Source organism: Mangifera indica, chromosome 11 (genome assembly GCF_011075055.1).
Source record: "Mangifera indica cultivar Alphonso chromosome 11, CATAS_Mindica_2.1, whole genome shotgun sequence".
Lineage (NCBI taxonomy): Eukaryota > Viridiplantae > Streptophyta > Magnoliopsida > Sapindales > Anacardiaceae > Mangifera > Mangifera indica.
In genome coordinates this window covers 14144188-14164104 of record NC_058147.1, presented here as the reverse complement: position 1 = coordinate 14164104, position 19917 = coordinate 14144188, and the positions used below count along the sequence as shown (strand labels likewise).

The 19917-nt window shown below is 31.5% G+C and overlaps 1 protein-coding gene across 4 annotated transcripts; it reads left to right on the top strand.

Moving 5' to 3' along the window:
• The first annotated feature begins 4171 nt into the window (after positions 1 to 4171).
• On the top strand, positions 4172 to 17130 carry LOC123229555 (disease resistance-like protein DSC1). 4 transcript variants are annotated; one of them, XR_006504914.1, is made up of 7 exons: positions 4172 to 4738; positions 5234 to 6308; positions 6444 to 6755; positions 6859 to 8094; positions 8174 to 8884; positions 14639 to 14644; positions 16973 to 17130. XR_006504914.1 is itself a non-coding variant. In XM_044655449.1 (5 exons), the coding sequence occupies exons 1-5, from the start codon at positions 4251 to 4253 to the stop codon at positions 8822 to 8824; spliced, it is 3762 nt and encodes a 1253-aa protein (XP_044511384.1). In that variant the 5' UTR covers positions 4172 to 4250; the 3' UTR covers positions 8825 to 9208. The 4 variants fall into 4 exon arrangements, 1 of the variants encoding a protein (XP_044511384.1); XR_006504916.1 differs by having other exon boundaries at positions 4549 to 4738; positions 5395 to 6308; XR_006504915.1 differs by lacking the exons at positions 14639 to 14644; positions 16973 to 17130 and adding an exon at positions 10432 to 10814.
• Positions 17131 to 19917: the final 2787 nt, after the last annotated feature.

Here is a 19917-nt window from a genome sequence, read left to right as displayed (position 1 = left end):
CATCGTTCTAAAAAAAACTATTTGCTATCATACTTTCTCTTAATTTCAACGCATCCCATAAATGATCTGCCAACTGTAACATCCAAAGTAGTCTTTATTTGACCTGATAACTAATTATAGAAGGTTTGTACTAACATCCAATCTAATAACCGATGACATGGACGTTGTCTTTGAAGATTGACATGATACAAAAAAATGAAAAATTTGGTTAGGGTTAAGTTTTTTTACATGAAATTTATTTTAAGTCAATTTGGTATATCTTGAAACTAAATAAGATAATGTTAAGATTGATACGAAAATAACTTGATCAAATCCGATTTGACTCAAATGTTTAGAGAAATGTTATTTTAGTTAAATTTGTTAAGATAAATTATAGAAAAGTTGAAGGACAATATTAACAACAATTGAAATTTTTATGGATTAAACATAATTATATCTTTATATAGTTATAATTATTCATATTATTCTTGATTTTTATTTAGATATTTTATTTGATTATTCAGTAATAAGAATGTAATTTTGTTAAAAAGATTATTGATGTGTTTTAAAGGTTTTGATATGTAATTTTTAGACAATTTATAAAAAAACAAAATGTTATATTGTGTGTTTAATTAATAGTAGGTTGACTTAAATTGATGATGAATTAAAATATTAAAAACATTTAAGAGATTTAAAACAATAGATACTTTTGAGTCAATTTGGGTTATGTCGGATTAACACGAACACTAAAAGGTTGGGTTAGAGTTGAAAAATTTTAATACGATTTTAATTTGGATCGGATTAGAGTTGAAAGTCTTTCACCTGAAACCCAAATTGTTACAATATGAACATAACCTGACGACACAAATTGCTAGGTCTAACTGTGATTTTGTGTTCCTATCTGCATTGGTGCGCAACAATGTGTGCGTATTTAGCATCGCATGCCATGCTTCAAACAAATCTGTGCAGCTCCATAGTTATTTTGGACCATTTAGGTGCTACCTGAATTTTTTGTCACTATTTTGTGTTTCTCTTCTTTGCTTTATGTATTTTGCATTCTGGCATTACTCTACTTTAGAATTGATACCTTGAATTGGACCAATTTTCTTTTAAGCAATTCTTCATTATCATTCATTTTATGCCCTAGTTTGTTATCCCCCTCTAACCTCCTGCATTGGTAACCTTGAAAAAAATTAAACAATAATCTCCTACATCCTTCCCATTCAATGGTTCTCTTTTTATCTGTCCTTAGCTGTAGCCATGTGGTCTTCTCCCTTAAGTGGCTCTCCTCTTTCTTTTTGTGCCGACAGTTTATCCCCCTAATTTTTGTGTCCCCCAGGATAACAATAGTGGTCCTAACAAGGAGGAAGCCTCTACTCATTAAGTTTCCTTTCCATTTAAAATTTATGTGATTTGGGCATAAGTTACTGCTAAAGTTTCATATTTGACAAGAGCAAACCATTGCTATTTAATTCTGCTAGCTCCTAGTTATGGCCTAACTCAGCAGATCGCTTTCATACATCAATATTGCAGGCTCTGCGATCTGAATGTTTTAATTAGAGCGAAATGAAAAAATGTAACATAGTACTTGATTGATGTGAAATTGTTGGCTTTAAGAGGAAATTAAATGGTAAATGGGTTAGAAATAAAGAGACCTGGATTACAATGACTTCATCTTTCTCGTACATAGGTTGATTAAATGAATTTTCTACTCGTCCTCTTGGATATGGATGTTTGAATTTCGAAAGAATAATTGAAAGCCCTAAGGTAAAAACAAAGTATGATGGTTTAAATTAAGAGTATATACTATATATACAAAGATATTATTCAAATTTATCTAAATGTGTAGGCATTAGATGAGCAGTCCATTGGGGAATGGAATGGAGCTCGGATTTGTGGATAAAATCTGCTAATGCTATTTTGTCTAATTAATACAATTCGTTGTAATTACTAATTAATGAAAAAAAAAAAAATCTTTTGTACTCCTGGAATTTCTTACTTTCATTATCTCTTTTACTTTTTTTTCTTTGATTTTGACTTCTTGCTTTCATTATCTCTTTCTTTTGGTCCCTCCCTCCTTTTCACATTTCCTTTTCTCGTCTCCTGCAGCATTGAACAAACTTGTGTTTGAAACATGAACCATTTATTGTAGTCATCTAGGCTTGAATCATCAATGGCTTGGGTGTGGAATTAAATAACAGTTACACACTAATAGATGACTGCCTACAAGAAATGAATGCCGTGGGATTAAGGAAATACTAAGACAAGTCACGATGAATGATGAGAACTAACCTTTGTCAGCAAAAGTGGAATAAAAAACCAACTGTGAAAGATGGTGCTTCAAGACTTCACCAATCAGAACTGCTGATATGTGGGCATATTTTAGCAATTCTAATTCCCACATTTGGAAACAAATTCCATTTAGTTTAACAAATAATCTATGGGTTTGGTGTGCATCTCTGAAGCCGAAAATGTGAACAACAAAGGGAGATGATCTCTGAAGCCGAAAATGTGAACAACTGTTTAGCAACTATGCAGTAGGAGACATTGAGGGTTGGTGGGACCCCTCCACTCTTCCTAAAGTAAACCTTCCTTTTTCTCTCTTTTTAACTAGTTATTTTACACCGGGACCCTTTCTTTTCTGTTTTCCGCTTTTCTTTTATTGTAAACCTTTCTTTTCCTCTTAAAGGTGAAATAATATAAATAACTACCTTCCATCTAATTTTTTTTTTTCTAAATATTAACTACTAAAAGAAATTTGAGTAATTTTAAATATTAATACTAATTTATCACACATTAAAATAAAAGAATTGAAATTATAATTTATTGCGGAATGTGTTGCTTTTTATGCGTTTGAAGAATATGTTTTCAGATGGAAATCTTTTGTAAGTCAAATTTATCTGCTAATACCAAATGGGTTTTGTTGATTTCTTGATTGAAGGGCATTGAATTTGAAATGTAGAAGCAGGTAATGGTAATCCCACAAGCTTGCTCGGTGCAAGGACCAATTATCGTGAATGGAGGAAGCTGAAAAGCTTCATTTTTCTTAATGAAATCCCTCTTTAGGGGCTTCACAGAAACTTGATTATTCATGAGTATCCTAAGAACGAATGAAGCCGATGGATTGATATTTCAGTAAAGCCTGCCCTTAATTGAATCAAGTTTTTTTTTTTTTTTCCCAGATAGGAAGTCTCCAGAGGTGGATTGCCTCTTGCATTTTCCTTTCCTTTCCTTTGATTCAATTAATAGTTAATCCAATCTAACTCAGTTTATCAATGAATTTTAATCCACTTTCTGCTATCTTTAGATTTACCCAACATAATGAGTGGACAACTCCCGTCATCTATGAAATTCTAGACACCCTAAGCTTAACCAATGTCTAATGCCATTTTAACTCAAGTTGTGTATATGTGATTTTGTAAAATAAATGTTAAAGGACGCTTTTGTCATTTTAATATTACTATGAGGGTATATTTTATTTAAGCAATTTAAAAAAAAAAATTAATACTATTATGAGGGTAATATTGATTTTGGTAATTTCAATTAACAAATTCTCACAAAATAATAAAATATTGTATTGTGTAATAATTTTTTAATTTTTTATATCATATATCAAATATCATATTGTATCTTATGATATAAATTTTAGATAACAAAATATTAATAAAATAATAAAAAATCTAATTGATGAGTTATTATTTTTAGAAATATCTCAAATAATCTTAAAAATTTAAAATTTTTTTAATTTTCTATATCAGATATCAAATATCATATTATATCGTATGATACAATTTTTATAATTTTTATAAATATCTCAAATAACTTTAAAAATTTATAAATTTCTCATCTGCATTTCTATTATATCATTTTTTTAAGGAGGTATATCATCTATATCAATAATATATATCATATTATATTATATATCTATTATATCTTATTAATTTAATACATTTTATATTATATATAATTTTTATATATATTATATCATAAGGTATTAATTAACTATATTCCATGCTTCATCTAACGGGGCAACACTTTCAACGCGTTGCTTAATTTCAAAGCGATTCGTCAAAAATTCAAAAAGCAAATGGTACTTGGTTGAAGAACGGTGAGGTATGAAATTCAAAGGATGTTCTAGGGGCAAAAAAGTTATTTCAGAAAGAATTATGAGCAGAAATAGACAATACACGTATCTCTCTTTTATGTGGAAACTAAACTTCTTCTAGTCCTGTCATTTTCTTCTCTCCATAGTCCTGTATTTTTTTAACTCCATGGCTTCATCATCATCTTCTTCCCCAACCTCTGAAACTAAATATGATGTTTTCCTTAGTTTTAGAGGTGAGGATGTACGTAATAACTTCACAAGCCATCTCTATGCCGCTTTGTGTCGAAAACAAGTTGAAACATTCATTGATGAAGAAGGACTCAAGCGAGGAGATGAAATTTCACCTATGCTTTTGAAAGCAATCGTAGAATCAAAGATTTCAGTTATTATTTTCTCAAAAGACTACGCTTCCTCAAGATGGTGCTTAGATGAACTATCAAAGATCCTTGAATGCAAACGAATGAACGGCCAAATGGTCATACCAGTTTTCTACCAGGTCGATCCATCAGATGTACGTAAACAGAACGGAAGTTTTAAAGATTCATTTTTAAAGCATGAAGAGCGTTTCAAGGATATGAAAGAAAAGATTCAGAAATGGAGGGATGCTTTGACTGATGCTGCCAATCTATCAGGATGGGATTCCTCTGTCACCAAGTAAATCTAATTTTCTCTACGTCCATATATATTATAATTTTTATAAAAATATATGTGATTGTATGTGTGTATCTGTTCCTTTGAAGGAGAAAACATGAAAATAATTTTCTGGGTTTGTAAAAGACATGGAAAAACACATACTGAGTTTCCATGATATTAAATTGGCATGTACGGCATGATAATGTTACTTGTTGGCAAAGTAATTTGAATTCAATTTTCAAAAATGATTTAAATTTAAGAAGGATGTTACAGTAATTACATTAATTACATTTTTTTTTTTTAAAAGAGACTGTTTTGTCTTGCAAGTAACAATGGAAAATTTATCTCATTTAATGTCATAAACAAAAAGCAATTTTTCAAGTGAGGACTCTTAGAAAGTTGCCTTGATCATTCAGCTTGCTGTGGAACTAGGATTATATTTATCTGTTAACTTTGTGTTCTAGTATTTTTTGGTGGTCGATTTCAACTAACTATTACTAATCTTCACATTGGTAGGCCTGACGCACAACTTGTGGAGAAAATTGTTGATGATATTTTGGAGAAATTGAAAGATGCATCATACTCGAATGATTCCAGTGGCCTAATTGGATTAAGTTCACGCATCGAGAGAGTAAAATCGTTATTATATATTGGGTTGATTGATTTTCAAATTTTAGGAATTTTGGGAATGGGTGGTATAGGTAAAACAACCATTGCAGGAGCTGTTTTCAACCAAATTTCAAGCCAATTTGAAGGTTGCTGCTTCAGGATTAATGTTAGAGAAGAATCGGAAAAATATGGATTAGTTCACATAAGAGACCAAGTTCTTTCACAGTTATTGGAAGAAAATCTCAAAATAGGCACTCCTGTTATACCACAATATATCCAGAGGCGACTTCAACGCAAAAAAGTATTCATTATCCTTGATGATGTGAATGATTTAAGACAATTAGAGGTTTTGGCTGGAGGGCTTCGTCAATTTGGTAAAGGAAGTAGAATCATCATTACAACAAGAGATAAGCAAGTGCTTCATTGTTTTGGAGTCAATGACATATATGAGGTTGAGGGATTAAATTATAATGAAGCTCTTCAACTCTTTAGTGATTATGCTTTCAAAGGAAACCATCCCTTGGAGCATCTCCGGGAGCTCTCAATCAAGATACTAAATTTTGCCAATGGCAATCCATTGGCTCTTAAAGTATTGGGCTCCTCCCTTTACCAAAAGAGCAAACGAGAATGGGAAAGTGCATTGTATAACTTACAAAGGCTTTGCGATCCTCAAATCTACGATGTGTTGAAAGTTAGTTATGATGGTTTAAGCAGTGAAGAAAAAAGTATATTTCTTGATATTGCATGTTTTTTCAATGGGAAGGATAGAGATTGTGTTGCAGAATTATTAGATGGCCATTACTCTTTGGGTAGCCTCTTAAATAAATCCTTGGTAACAATATCAGCCAATAAGCTTCAAATGCATGATTTATTACAAGAAATGGGTCGAGATATTGTTTACAAAGAATCGAAAACTGAACCTGGCAGGCGTAGCAGATTGTGGCATCATGAAGATATGTACCACATATTGAAAAACAATAAGGTAGGAGTCTAACTAATTTGATTATATATATTTCTTTCCTTTCCTTAATCCCTGTAATAAACAATCAGTGTTAAGATGTTCACTTCACTAATTATCTATTCTATTTTGACTTATTCATTGCTTTTGGTTTATTAGGGGACTGATCTAGTTGAAGGCATATTCTTAAATATGTCCAAAATTAAAGAGTTGAAATTGAGTTCAAAAGCATTTGCAGATATGTGTAATCTTAGATTGATTAAATTCTATAATCATGCCCTTTACGAAGACTCTGTGGATATTTCCAAAGTAAAGCTTCATGGAGGCTTAAAATATCTTTCTGATAAGTTGAGATACCTCTATTGGGCTGGATATCCTATGAAAACATTGCCATCAAACTTTACCCCAGAGAACCTTGTTCAACTTAAATTACCTTGTAGCAATGTTCAACAACTCTGGAAAGGAACAAAGGTAGAATTTATTATTCACATACATCTTTCTTTTATTTATATAAAAATTTGTGCTTCATGATCAGCATTACTAATTTAGTCCCGTAAATCATCTTTTGCTGCAGGAAGCCTTCAATTTAAAGTCAATTGACCTTCATAAGTCCAAGAACCTGATTAAGATGCCAGACCTGTCAGAAGCCCCTCAACTTGAGATTATAAATCTTGAAGAATGCAGAAGCTTGGTTGAGGTTCCCTCATCTATACAACATTTGAACAACCTTAGTTTCCTATGTTTACGGGGCTGCGAAAGTCTTAAAGTCTTTCCAAGAAACATTCATTTTGGTTCTCATATAATTCTTGATCTCTCCTTTTGCATTAATCTCACTGAGTTTCCTCATATTTCGGGGAATGTAGTGCAACTCTTTTTAAATGGGACTGCAATTGAGGAAGTTCCTTCGTCGATAGAATGTTTAAGTGAGCTTGTATTATTAGACCTGACAAAATGTACAAGGCTCAAGAGTATTTCAACTAGCATTTGCAAATTGAAGTCTCTTCGGTTGCTTTATCTTTGGAACTGTTCTAAACTTGAAAGTTTCCCAGAAATCTTTGAGGAAATGAAACATTTGGTAGAGCTTAATTTAAATGGAACAGCAATAAAGACACTGCCATCTACAATTCAACATCTAATTGGGCTTTGCTCTTTGGGATTACGGGATTGCAAGCATCTTCAGACTATTCCAAGCAGCATCTGCAATTTAACATCTTTGGGTGAAATTGATCTCACTGGATGCTCGAAACTTGATATGTTGCCTGAGAACTTGGGGGATTTAATAGTTTTGAGAAAGCTTAAGGCAACAGGAGCTGCTATATATCAGCTTCCTTCCTCTGTTGCAAAGTGGAAACGGATAACAAATTTAGATTTATCTTTCTGTGCTTTAACAGAAATTCCAAAACATCTCTGCTGTGCATCGTCATTGGTATCATTAGATTTATCTGGAAACCCTTTTGAGACTCTGCCTACCAATTTCAAGCAACTTTCTCAACTGAAAAACCTTTACTTAGAGAACTGCAATGTGCTTCTATCATTACCAGAGCTTCCATTATGTCTAGAATATATTGAGGTAGTAAATTGCAAGCGGCTTCAATTGTTACCGGAGCTTCCCTCTAGTCTAAAAGAGTTAGATGCATCTGAACTTGAAAAATTATCTGAACACTGCAGCTCAGATCAATGGTTTAATATAAGTTTCTTGTTTACAAATTGTCTGAATCTACTTCAGAAGACATGCATCAATACTTTGGCAGATTTACAGCGAAGAATTCAACTTCTGGCAACTACATTACTGAGACTCTGCTATGAAGAGGTTCTCTTTCACTCTTTCTTTCTAGTTTTTCCACTTCTTTTACCTCTCTCATCATAACTCATAAATATTCTAATTACAGGGAAGTGATGAGATACCAACAGTCAGCTTATGTTTACCTGGAAGTGAAATTCCTAACTGGTTCACCTATAGAGGTTCTGAATCTTTAGTAACTATTCAGCTACATCAGAATTGGTGCAATAGAAGATTCATCGGATTTGCTTTATGTGCTGTTCTTTCGTTTGATGAGAGAAGTTGTTATGAGGAAGCAATTTATGTAAATTGTAGTTACCGATTTGAAAGCAGTTCTGTTGATACTGTTCATTTTCGATGCGATTTCATGACTGGAGCAGCCTTACAGGATGGCATGATAATTGAGTCTGATCACTTGATATTGGGGTATAGTCCTTTTATGAATGTTAAGCTACTTAATGGTGATTATACAACAGCCTCATTTGAGTTCACCCCAATTAAAAAATATCCCATGAGGAACATAGAAGGTTGTAAGGTGAAAAGTTGTGGTGTCTGTCCTCTATATGCACAATCTGACTTGATCCAAGTTGACGGTTCTGTTGAGAAATTGGCAACCATAAATCAGGATATTGGGGAAGCAGTTGTAGAAGAATCCACCAAGGAGGAAGCTGACAGATTTGGGAGTTGCAGTGGTGGATCTGTTGAGGAGGATGCAGAGCCGCATCCTAAAAGACTCTGCAGAAATCGTGTAAACAACTAAGAGAAATAGCAGTGGCTTATTGCTCTTACATTGTCTTACTTTGGGGACTTCGTGTTACTGGTATGATGGATATACTCACGGTTTCTTCCTCAAATTTACAGCTAATTCAACTATTAAATTTATATATTTTTTAGTTTTAAGGAAAAAAAGGCTGAGATTGCATAGCCGAGCATAAGTCATTGATTTATTGATAAGAGGTTATTATACTTGTTTTTGTTGTTTGACTGATTTAGGTATACTAGACAAATATGTTATTTAGAATCTAATTACCATGGAAGTTGGCACTGCATATTAAAAAAAATTAGCAACTAATTCCGGCCTAATGCATATTTAGAAACAAAAGACAAGGTCTAAGCCTCCATGCAATTTATCTATTTTGTTTAAGAATTTTGTGATTCCATTTAGTTATTTAATCTCTTATTTTATTCCTTTTAACCATTTATTTGAAGTCAGGCTGCTTGTTGGATTTTCTTTTGCTACAATTTTTCATGTTTTTATCTGTCATCTCATTAGAAATTTGATTTCTCATTTAGAGGAGTTGTTTGGTTGCTTAATTTAGTTGCTTGAGAAACAAATATTGGGGATATTCTTGGGAGAACATAGATGGGCTCTTTATGCTCCTAGTGTTGGAATGATGTTTTCGGGTATGTATGGTTTGAAGGTTTTACGATTCAACATTTTGTCATCTCATAGTTATGCTCATTCATTCATTCCAGTATCTGAATACAACAAACATATATACACACACACACATACTTGTTAGCAGCAAAGCTGCGTACCATTTAAATTATTCAATTAGAACTTGTAAAATACTCCTAAAGCATGTGAAGGTACATCATCTCATATGCATGCAGCGGCTCAGCTTGGACAAGCTCTTAGTTAACTATGTTCTTTTTACTCTAATTGATTGTCGACTTTGTTACTAACTTTCTAGACTTGGACCACTGACTAGGATCAATATCATCTTCATCGTTAACACTCCTAAGTTTTTTAATAGATTCAATCATCTTGTTTTTGTTTATAAAATGACTAGGAAACTTGGATTTCGCATGGTCAATTTTAATGACTCCAGTGGGTGAGACTAGTGCATCAATGTCTTATTTTGACAAGCTGGCTACAGTTTTTACTTGGTTAAATAATATGTACTAATGGTACTTGCCTGTAACTTCCCATTCACTAAACTTAACATTATATAAGATCAAAGGTTGATGTAAATAAATTTTGCAAACCCTGACCATTGGATCCCCTTTTTTAGTTTCTTTTTCCACAATGTTGTGAGCATATAGTTGTATTATGTATTTATATTTCAAATACACATATAATCTCACACTTGACATTAATTTTGTCTTTAAGTGATTTTGTTATGACACGACATGTGTACTATTTTGATACACACTATTTCACGTGTACTTGTTCTAAGTGTATGAACTATTTTTTTTTCTTCATTAAGAAAATGGATTATTTGTCTTGATTAAACCGATATATTTTTTAGTGTTTTTTATTTATTTCGTAGCTTTGTATTTTGTTTCTTTAATATGTTTATATCTTAGATTCTACTGTCAAATCTACCTCTTTATATAGATGGTATAACTTGTCTTTGGACTCAGGATCGAAGAAAGTTCAACCTTAGCAATGGAAGGGATTTCAACTTAATAATTCAAGGGGAACTTAAATTATATCCTAATTGGGATGCTTCAAATATGAGAGGAATGCTCACATATATTTCATACTTGTGTGAAAATACTATTAAGAAAGTTTTTGAATGAATTGAAAAAGATTTTAAGCTCGACTACTTGAACAGAATTCCTATTTGTAATTAACATTTTCTGAGCTTAGTGATTTTGAAATGATTCCATGGATATAGATTTTGTTTGTAGTCAAACCATGTAAAAACTCGTTGTCTTCATTACTTTCTTGTTTAGTAATTGCCGAACATTGTGTGCCTTACAAATTGTGTGTAAAGGATTCTATAACTCAAGCGTGATTTGTGCACATTACCAACTTGTGTCATAAACGATTACATTTTAGCATCACATTGGGTTTTGAAACTTTTTTTATATTCAGTATATCCACTCAGGGTTGGTTGCAACTCATTTCTATGCATTTGATTTTTGTTCTATTTGTTTTTTGTTTATCCTGCCTCTCCTTCAACTGGATTTAATCTGAGAAGATGGTTAAATCATAGAAGCACCGAAGTTAGATGAATCTAATTATATATATTGGAAGGAAAGAATGAGAATTTTCTTAAAATTAACAGATAAAAGGGTTTGGATAGTTAGTGGCTGGAAGCATTCTTAAGTTGAGGAAAAAGGTTTAAAGAGGCATGAACCTATGGACTACTATTGAACTAAAACTTTCGAATTGGAATTATAAGGCTATTCATGTTATTTTTAATGTAGTTTTCATGAACTAAATGAAAGTATTTGTTAATTGTGAGATAGCAATCCATACAAACTTAGAATAAAAAATAAGGGAATCGAGATTGTTATAACAACTAGACTTAGAAGACTTATAATTAAGTTTAAGGACCTAACACTACAAAAAAAATGGCCTTTAACGAGAGAAAATTAACGAGAAGACAAATATCTCGTCGTTATAACTATTACTTTTATAACTTTAACGACTAATTATATATATTCTCGTTAAAACTAAATAAATTTATGTTTTTAACGACAAATTTTTAATTTTCTCACTAAAATAACTTACAAATCTGTCGTTATTAATTTTATAAGTATATAAAATCTAAAAAGGAATACGAATTGAACTAAATTAAAATATTTCTTTACATCATTTTTAGATATTTTTATATATTTTTAACTAATATAAATATTTTTAGTTTATTAGTGATTGCCATCGGCTCAGTTTACAGGAAAACAGCTCAGGATTGGCTAAAAAATACTCAGAACAGTGAAACCAAGCCTGAACTTTGATCGGGCTCGCAATGTGGGCTTGTGTTCGTGTTCATTCTTGGGCTCAGATTTGCCCAAAATGTGTTGGGCTCATGTTCATACATGAGTTTAGGTTGGGATAGAGCAATAAACAGCTTCCGATGGCGCCGCTTCTCCGCCTGCAATTCTATATTGATAGCTATATTTTCATTTCTTCTTGATCTCCACTCTCCGCCTGCAATAAACAGAAAGAAGGCTGAGGCTGAGGCGTCCCTGTACTCTCTTCACCAAGGAAACTCTCTCTCTTCACATCAATTTACTTACGAATTTCAAGGATTGTTCTTCTTAAGCACTTAATTACTCTTTTCATTTCTTCTTATTTTGCTTTAATCTCTGTTTGTCTTGGTAATTTTTTTAATTTTTTTTTACTTTTTTTTAAAATAAGTTTGTTCTTGTTTCGATTTTTTGTGCTGTTGTGGAAATCTTTTTAGCGGCTAATTGTAGAATCAATTGGAGAGGTTAGTATTGCTGTAAGTTTGTGATTTTTTTTCTCTAGTGTTAAATTTAGGGTTTTAGTACTTGCTGTAATGAATTCACCCTTGTAAGTGTTTTTTCATTGTTTAATTATTTAATTATTCTCCATTTTTCATATATGTTTCCTTCTTTGTGTGCTGTTTGGTCTCCTGATTCGCCTTGTTGTTTTTCTCCCTTTTTGCTGCTTGCTTTGATTGGTGCTTGTTGCTTTGGATGCGTTGGTTTCCTTTTTCCTTTTTTTGGCTTGTTTTTGCATGAACCTTATCTTTGACCTGCTTTTGATAGTTTTCAAGAGACTATAAATTCTGTTTGACTTTCCTGAGCTTTATAGAATTATTTGTTTGAAAGTTTCCTAGAAATAGTATTAGACAAGTGGAAAAAGATTTGGGGAATGAAGCAACTCATTTAACAGAACTGAAAACAAGCCCTCCATTATTAATATATTTCTTCCTATATAATCAATCACCTAATTATCTTTCCTTACTTTATTTGGTTCAATGTCTTCACTTTAAATCCAATAAATTCAGTCAACATTAATAATTTGAAAATTAGCGAAGGTGGAATACCGAATATAAAATACATGCCAGTCAAGTCAGTTTTTTTTTGCTATTGAAAGGCAGTGCTTGATAAATGGAGCATACTTTTAACACTTGAACAACGTTTGTGAATTTTGAGAAGAAGAATGAAAACAAGAAACTGAAATTTGCATTAAGATTGGGATTAGGATAAGCAGATTGTTGACCCTAAAATAGTTTGTACGTTCATATATCAATCATTAGTACTCCACATCCCCACTGCCAACAGTTGCCTAATTAATTTACACCATTGTTGCTCAAAGTAGGCAGCTCAATAACAAGTGATTCAAGACATAGATAATTCATTACAAAGTGGATGTCTCTTGGGAGAAGGTTTTTTTTTTCTTTTTCAGGGTTTAGGGTTTTTTTTTTTTAAAATACAAGATCAAGGTCAAAGATTAAAAAAAAGCTGATACAGAAAACAGAGACATTAATTTAAGTTTGAAGCTTCGATGTTTTCTATCAAAAGGATCTCTTATAACCTCGTTGGTGAATCCTAATAGAATATCAACTTATTAGATGAATTCAAAACAAATTTGGATATTTAATCAACAGCTTCATTTACTTTTTGAAACACATGCATAAACCTCATTTATCAATTCCCATGACACATATTATTGATATCGCTTAAGAGTTTAGCGAGATGACTTCTACTTCGATATATAGAAAGTACTAGATGGATTGTCAGTTTAGAGTCAGATTTAATTTGGACACTTGAAACTTCTAACTCTCTAGTTACTTCAAGTCCTAGTTCAATAGCAGATAATTCATTTCTTGAAGACTTAATATTATACATTTCTTGAAGAAAGCTGTTTCTGTGTTTGGAATTAAAATTGTTATATGATCCAATTTCTTTCTAAATAAATTATTGACATCCATGATTATCAGTGAGTGAATTCATTTTCTTTCTGGTACAATTTCCTATATATAGACAAAGTCTTCTTCGTGCCCATTTAATTTGCTAGTTTGCTGTCAAGTTCAATTAACTAACAATGTACACCATCAGCTTCTTCTTTCTTCTGATTTTTTTAACGGTAGTACAAAATTCTTGACATTTAAGTTCCAGTAAGCCAAATTTTCAGTTCTGTTAACTAAACTGATTATTTACTAATAAAATAGCTCCCACATTTTGTAATTGATGATGTACACTGGATTATAAATTGAAACTTACTGTGTATATATTTTGTGTTGATGTTGATAATTTCAGACATTCTTTATAAGTAATGGCACCCGATAAGTAATGGATGAATCTTGTTAATGATCGGTTAAGTGAAGCATATCAATTAGGCATTAAGAACTTTTTAAACTATGCTTCAAAAAAGGTGGGAGATCATGAAATTCGATGTCCATGTGTAAAGTGTAACAACACTTACTCTAGAAGTCATAAAGTGATTGAAACTCATTTAACAGTTTATGGCATAGTCCAAAATTATACATTTTGGTATCACCATGGATAAATTTGAGAATCCTGACATGGAGTTGTATCGTGACTACACTTTGGAACATATGAATACCTTATGGGTAAATTGGAGATCATGTTTAAATGCAAAATATGTTAAACCTTGCAAAACTGTAGTTGAAGCTTTAAAAAATAAGCCAGAAGGTATGGAGAAAGAAGATTGGGAATGGTTGACTAAACATTTTTTTACTAAGGATTTTCAGGTATAATCTATTTTGAATATAAAAATGTCAAATAGTTTTAATGTTTTGATTCATTGTAGCTACATGTCAAATAATAATTATTTTTGGTTTTTCATATAGATAAATCTTCAATGCCTCATCGTACGGGTAGTAAACCTCATAGGCAGATTATTTATGAAATGGTAATAAATAGTAATTTGTTTATTTATGATATATATTGTTCAATATAATTTTTTTGATAACTTTGTATAACTACCAAAAGGGAGGAAAAGAAGGTAATCCACCTGATATGGGAATACTCTTTTTTGAAACTCGAAAAAAGGATGGAAAGTTGGTTGAGCCTGAAACTGAAGAAAAACATGTATGTTCTACTACTTATGCTTTTATTAAATGTGCTAAGTAGTATTCTTTATTTCAATTTTAAGACTATTTAAATTTTGTAGCTTCAAATTGTAAAGACTATTCAAGCTGAGCCAACACTTTCTACTATTGAGGTAATTGAAAAATGTTTTGGAGCACAACATCACAGTAATGTGTTTGGCTATGGGGGTGGAATTAAACGGAAAAACTTCAAAGATCCTAGACAAAAGAAGATGGATGAACTTCAAGCCAAACTTCATAATAAGGATGAAGAAAATCGCATCCTCAAGAGACACATCGCAAAGATTGAAGAGAGATTGCTAAGGATTGAACATTTTATGCAACAAAACCCAAATGTGTCCACTGAATTTCCCTTATCAGAACTTGATCAGGAACTTCATAAGGTTATATTTTCATAAATCTGCTTTTAGAAATATGATTACTTTTTAGATAAATGATACCTTCTAATCATAAAGTGTTTTTTTTTTTTGATCGAATGATTCAAATTTTTGCAGAATGATGTTTAAAAGCTAGACAACATGAAAGCATTTTGGCAACTTTTTTGTTGGATAGGTATTATATTCTTAAACTTCTTATATGATCATTAGTAATTTTGGTTTGTGTCTTGCTTTTTTCTATTGAAATTTTGCTTCTATTGCAGGAGAGTAAAATCTTTATCTTTAGAAGGATGTTTACTACTAACAACAAAAGGTTTGGAAATTCTGTGTAACCTTCGGCACCTGCATGTGATTCTTCCTTGTAACAACTTTGAGTAAAATTCTGTGTAACAAATTCAAAATTTGAGTAAAATTTGCTTGTAACAACTTTTTAATTTCGGTTATAAAGAGAGATTATTATAATAAGAAATTTATAATTTTCCTTCTTATTTTTTATATTTGTGGATTATATAAAGACTTTAAGATAATTGTGATTAGATATAATCAATGTCAACGATCATATCTTGAGAATCAAATTTTTATTATGAAATATTATTATAACGATGAAGATATTTATTATTGATATTATATTTAGTGGTAGGTAATTACTATTATAACGACAAAGATATTTATCGTTGATATTATGTTTAGTGACCGATAAATATTGTTATGATGACAGGGATATTCATTGTTGATGTTATGTTTAATGACCAATAAATATTGTTATAATGACGAGAATATTTATCGTTAGTATCATGTTTAGTAATAGGTAAATATTATTATAACGACAGGGATATCCATCGTTAAAATTATTATTTTTAATGACGGAATTTATACCTATCGTTATTTATATTAACGATGGGACTTTTCTTCCTCTTGTTAATACTTTTAGCGGCGGAAGCTATAACGACAGGTGATGACGGGATTTTTTCCATCGTTAAAACTCTTTAACGATGAGAAATAGACTTTTAACGATTAATTTTCCTCTCGTTACAACCTATTTTTTTTGTAGTGTAAACCTGTTTGATTTTTAATCTGTTTTACATTTTCATGCAAAATTTTGAGATATTTTGAGTGAGTCTTATGCTTTAAGAGAAGTATACTATAATTTTAAACCTTTTCATAAAGTGTTGGGTTTGTTGCCTAAAAGATTTCTTCAAAAATTTACCTTGATGTAGGAATGTCGAAATGTGGAGGAAATAGACCTAGATGAATTGATTAACTCCCTTTATATATATATATGAACTTACACTAAAAAGGTCGGACAAAATGAAATCAGGTATTGATCTAGTTCTCAAACACTTTGTTGACCCCTAGTTTGCCTTGAAATATTGATTTAGAAAACTTGGGGAGGATAAAATTGCTATGCTAAGTTTCTTAGGAAGAACATGAGAAGATTAAACATTGTCATTAAAGGGAAGCAATAGTTAGTGAGGAATAGTTCAAATCACTTTTCTTGGATTGTAGATACTCAAAAGTTTTGCAAAAGATCTGATGAGAGAAACCAGGGAACCTAGTGTAAGGAATGTTATGGTTACGTTCAAATTGAATGTCCATACACCCTTAGGAAGTGTAAAATCCACAAGTACATCTCAAAGGCATAATAGTTTATTAACATGAAATTTATGACGATATGTATGATTATGATTGACTTGGAATTGAAATGAAATAAGTATGAATACTTATTGTGTTCATCTCATAATTCTGTTGCAGGATTCTTTGATGCATTACAGGAGGATAAGGTAATGCATTATGTTGGATGATGTAGAAATTAAGGTATGTAATGCATCTACTGGAATTATATATAATCCTAGAAAATGGCTGTCGCAGATCAGCATTTTCCAATTCACTTTATTGGTTCTTTAAGTATTCATTTGATGTGGTTTATTTTGTTAGAATGAAAGCTTACAGATCAGAGGATGAAGATAACAGCGTAATTTTGATGGGGTCCAAAGTTTAATATATGATATGCTTATAGGGCTGGTTAAAAATGATTGTTTGAAATTCAAATGATCAATATATGTTATGCACTGTGATTTTTGATAGATTAACAACTTAGTGATTGTAAAGCATCAATTCTAGTATTAGTTGCTTTTTCATAAAAGAATAGTGTTACGTACACAAACCATAATATGTCAGGATATAATTGGATAGTTTTAAAGTAAAGATAAAATAATATTCAATTACAAACTATAAAAGGATAATGTTATGTGCATAAATATGCTAATGTTTATACATAAAGTTGTACATATTATTTATGCACATAAATTTATTGTTCATAAAAATAGTTTCAGAAACTCAACTGAAACATGTAACGTTACATTTTAGAAAATTTGGTATTCAACAGACTTTCTTCGCAATTATCCTTACCTCAAAATTTAAGATCTAATTCTTATCCTTGTGAATTTAAATTAAAACAAGAGCTGTCTCTGGTTATTGTGATATGCGATTCTCAGAAGATTATAGTAACTGGGAAAGTGAAAATTTAATTAGATTTTAATAAGGTAAATTGAAAATACAATCAATATGCATTATGAGAGATGAAGGAATTCTATAATGTGATTAAAAAAAATTTAATGAGCAATTGATAATTTATATAGCAATAAAACCGTGAATATAAATGTATAACATTACAGTTTCGACTCTGGAAGAAGAATATTATTATTATCAAACCAAAGCCAAGTTAAAAGCTTTAATTAGTGTTATTCAAAACTTTCTCTACCAACCAAATAAGCAAAACCCTGATTATCCCTTCCCCTCTGTCCGAATTACTCTCAAATTCTTAGCCTCAGACTTACCTGGAAGAGAGGCAATATTTGGATTTGACATTATATCCAAATTCTTTGAGAAAACTCCGGCAGTAGCTACGTTGGTGAAAAAAATTTGTTTGTTTGGGATGGGAAACTTGTCATCCTTCATATTGGATCTGGGTCCACCCATGACGGGTCGACCCGACCCAATTTGATTAACTGCCAAAGGGCAGTTATTGGCAGTTGGATTGACAGTTGGACTCTTATTTAAAAGTTCTAACTGCCTTCCCAAAAGAATGAACGCCATTTTTTACAGAGAATTTTCTCCACCCAACATACAAATACACAGCAAATCTTGTCTCCCAATACGTGAGCAAATGGCGTCGTGGAAACAGACTAACGTTAACACCTCGCGTAGAATTCGAAGACACTTCATCAAATATTAAAACGGGTACGCGAAATTTGTATTTACATTTTTCACAGATTTTGATCCTGACATGTTTAATTATTTCTAACATTGGTATCTGAGCCTAAGATACGTATTTGTTATGTTTTCTATGAATTGTATTAAGTATATTGTGAAATTAAAATCTGCATGTTGAATTTCGTTTTCAAAATTCGTTTTTCAACACGAATTTAATTCAGCTAAAATTGCATGAAATTGGTGTTGGGAAACATGTTGGATGTATGCTAGGAATGATATTACATGTTTTAAATTGAAAAACGACTCGAATTAACGTCGGAATCAATGAAAATTGACCCAAATCCGAGACCCAAGGCGTCTTTTGCTTTGTCGCCGTTTCGACAAAAACCATCAAAAAATAGCCAATTAAAAGGATATGGGCTCCGAAGTGATTTACCCTTCTTAACAATCCTTCCTCATAATGTTTTACGAGTACTCAAACACTGTTATATTAGAGTTTCATTTGTGACATCAGTTAATTGTTGGATACCTACATCAACATTATCAGAAAACTTAATGACTACTTTTTTTGACTCATCTTAGAATTTAGGAAAAAAAACAGTAGTGAAGACAAAATTTATCACTTATTTAAAAATATAACTATGGATTCTAAATAATAAATAATATGATTAAAAGACTTACCTCTTTAGTGGGGGTTGCATGGTATCTACGTTGAAGTTCTGTCAACTTAGCTTCAGTCAATGCTTGACGTGCTTCAAGTATCACTTGAAGCTCGTTAATGTTTCCAAGTCGTTCATCAACTTTGTGCATAAACCCTTGGACAAGCTCTTGAAGTTGTTCAAGTTTATCTTTATTTATCCATGCGAATGCAATCGTATCCATACGAGTAAGTGTTTCTTCTGCTAGTCGAGGTGATGATATAATAAGGCTATGCACAGGCGGCTGCATAGCTAATGGCACAAGACTACGTATAACCGTACTTTGTTGCCTATGAACAAGTGTACTCCAACTTAAATGTGTAGATTGGATTTCTGGAGGAAATGTTATAGTGACAAGAGTAGTATCATATCATTTTCTATCATCAATGTATTCTATAACATCTTTGTACTAGGATGACTGTCTCTCAACTGTGGATGGAATCAAATGAGGAGTTACAACATCTTGAAAATATTCAGAATAGGTTAGTTAAAAGGTTGTAAGAATAGATGTTTAATATTATTGGGTTATACATCATAATAACTTACTTGAGAAGAGTCCAAAATATGATTAACCTCCTCCCAACTTGGATATTCTAAACTTTTCCATCTCAACATTAGAGGAATCTTCTCTAGGGATTTACAAACCACAAAACCTTCTAGATTATTAAATATTTCATATATCCAAATCTGTCATACCAAAATATATTATTAATATAAACAATAAACATAAATATTTTGAGTAATTAGGCTAAACATAAATATTAAAGCAAAGTATACATTACCTGA

Coding starts and splice junctions, on each gene's coding strand:
- LOC123229555 (XM_044655449.1), top strand. CDS start 4,251: ATGGCTTCATCATCATCTTCTTCCCCAACCTCTGAAACTAAATATGAT. Junction 6,756..6,858: donor AACTCTGGAAAGGAACAAAG/GTAGAATTTATT, acceptor CTTTTGCTGCAG/GAAGCCTTCAATTTAAAGTC. Junction 8,095..8,173: donor TGAGACTCTGCTATGAAGAG/GTTCTCTTTCAC, acceptor TTCTAATTACAG/GGAAGTGATGAGATACCAAC.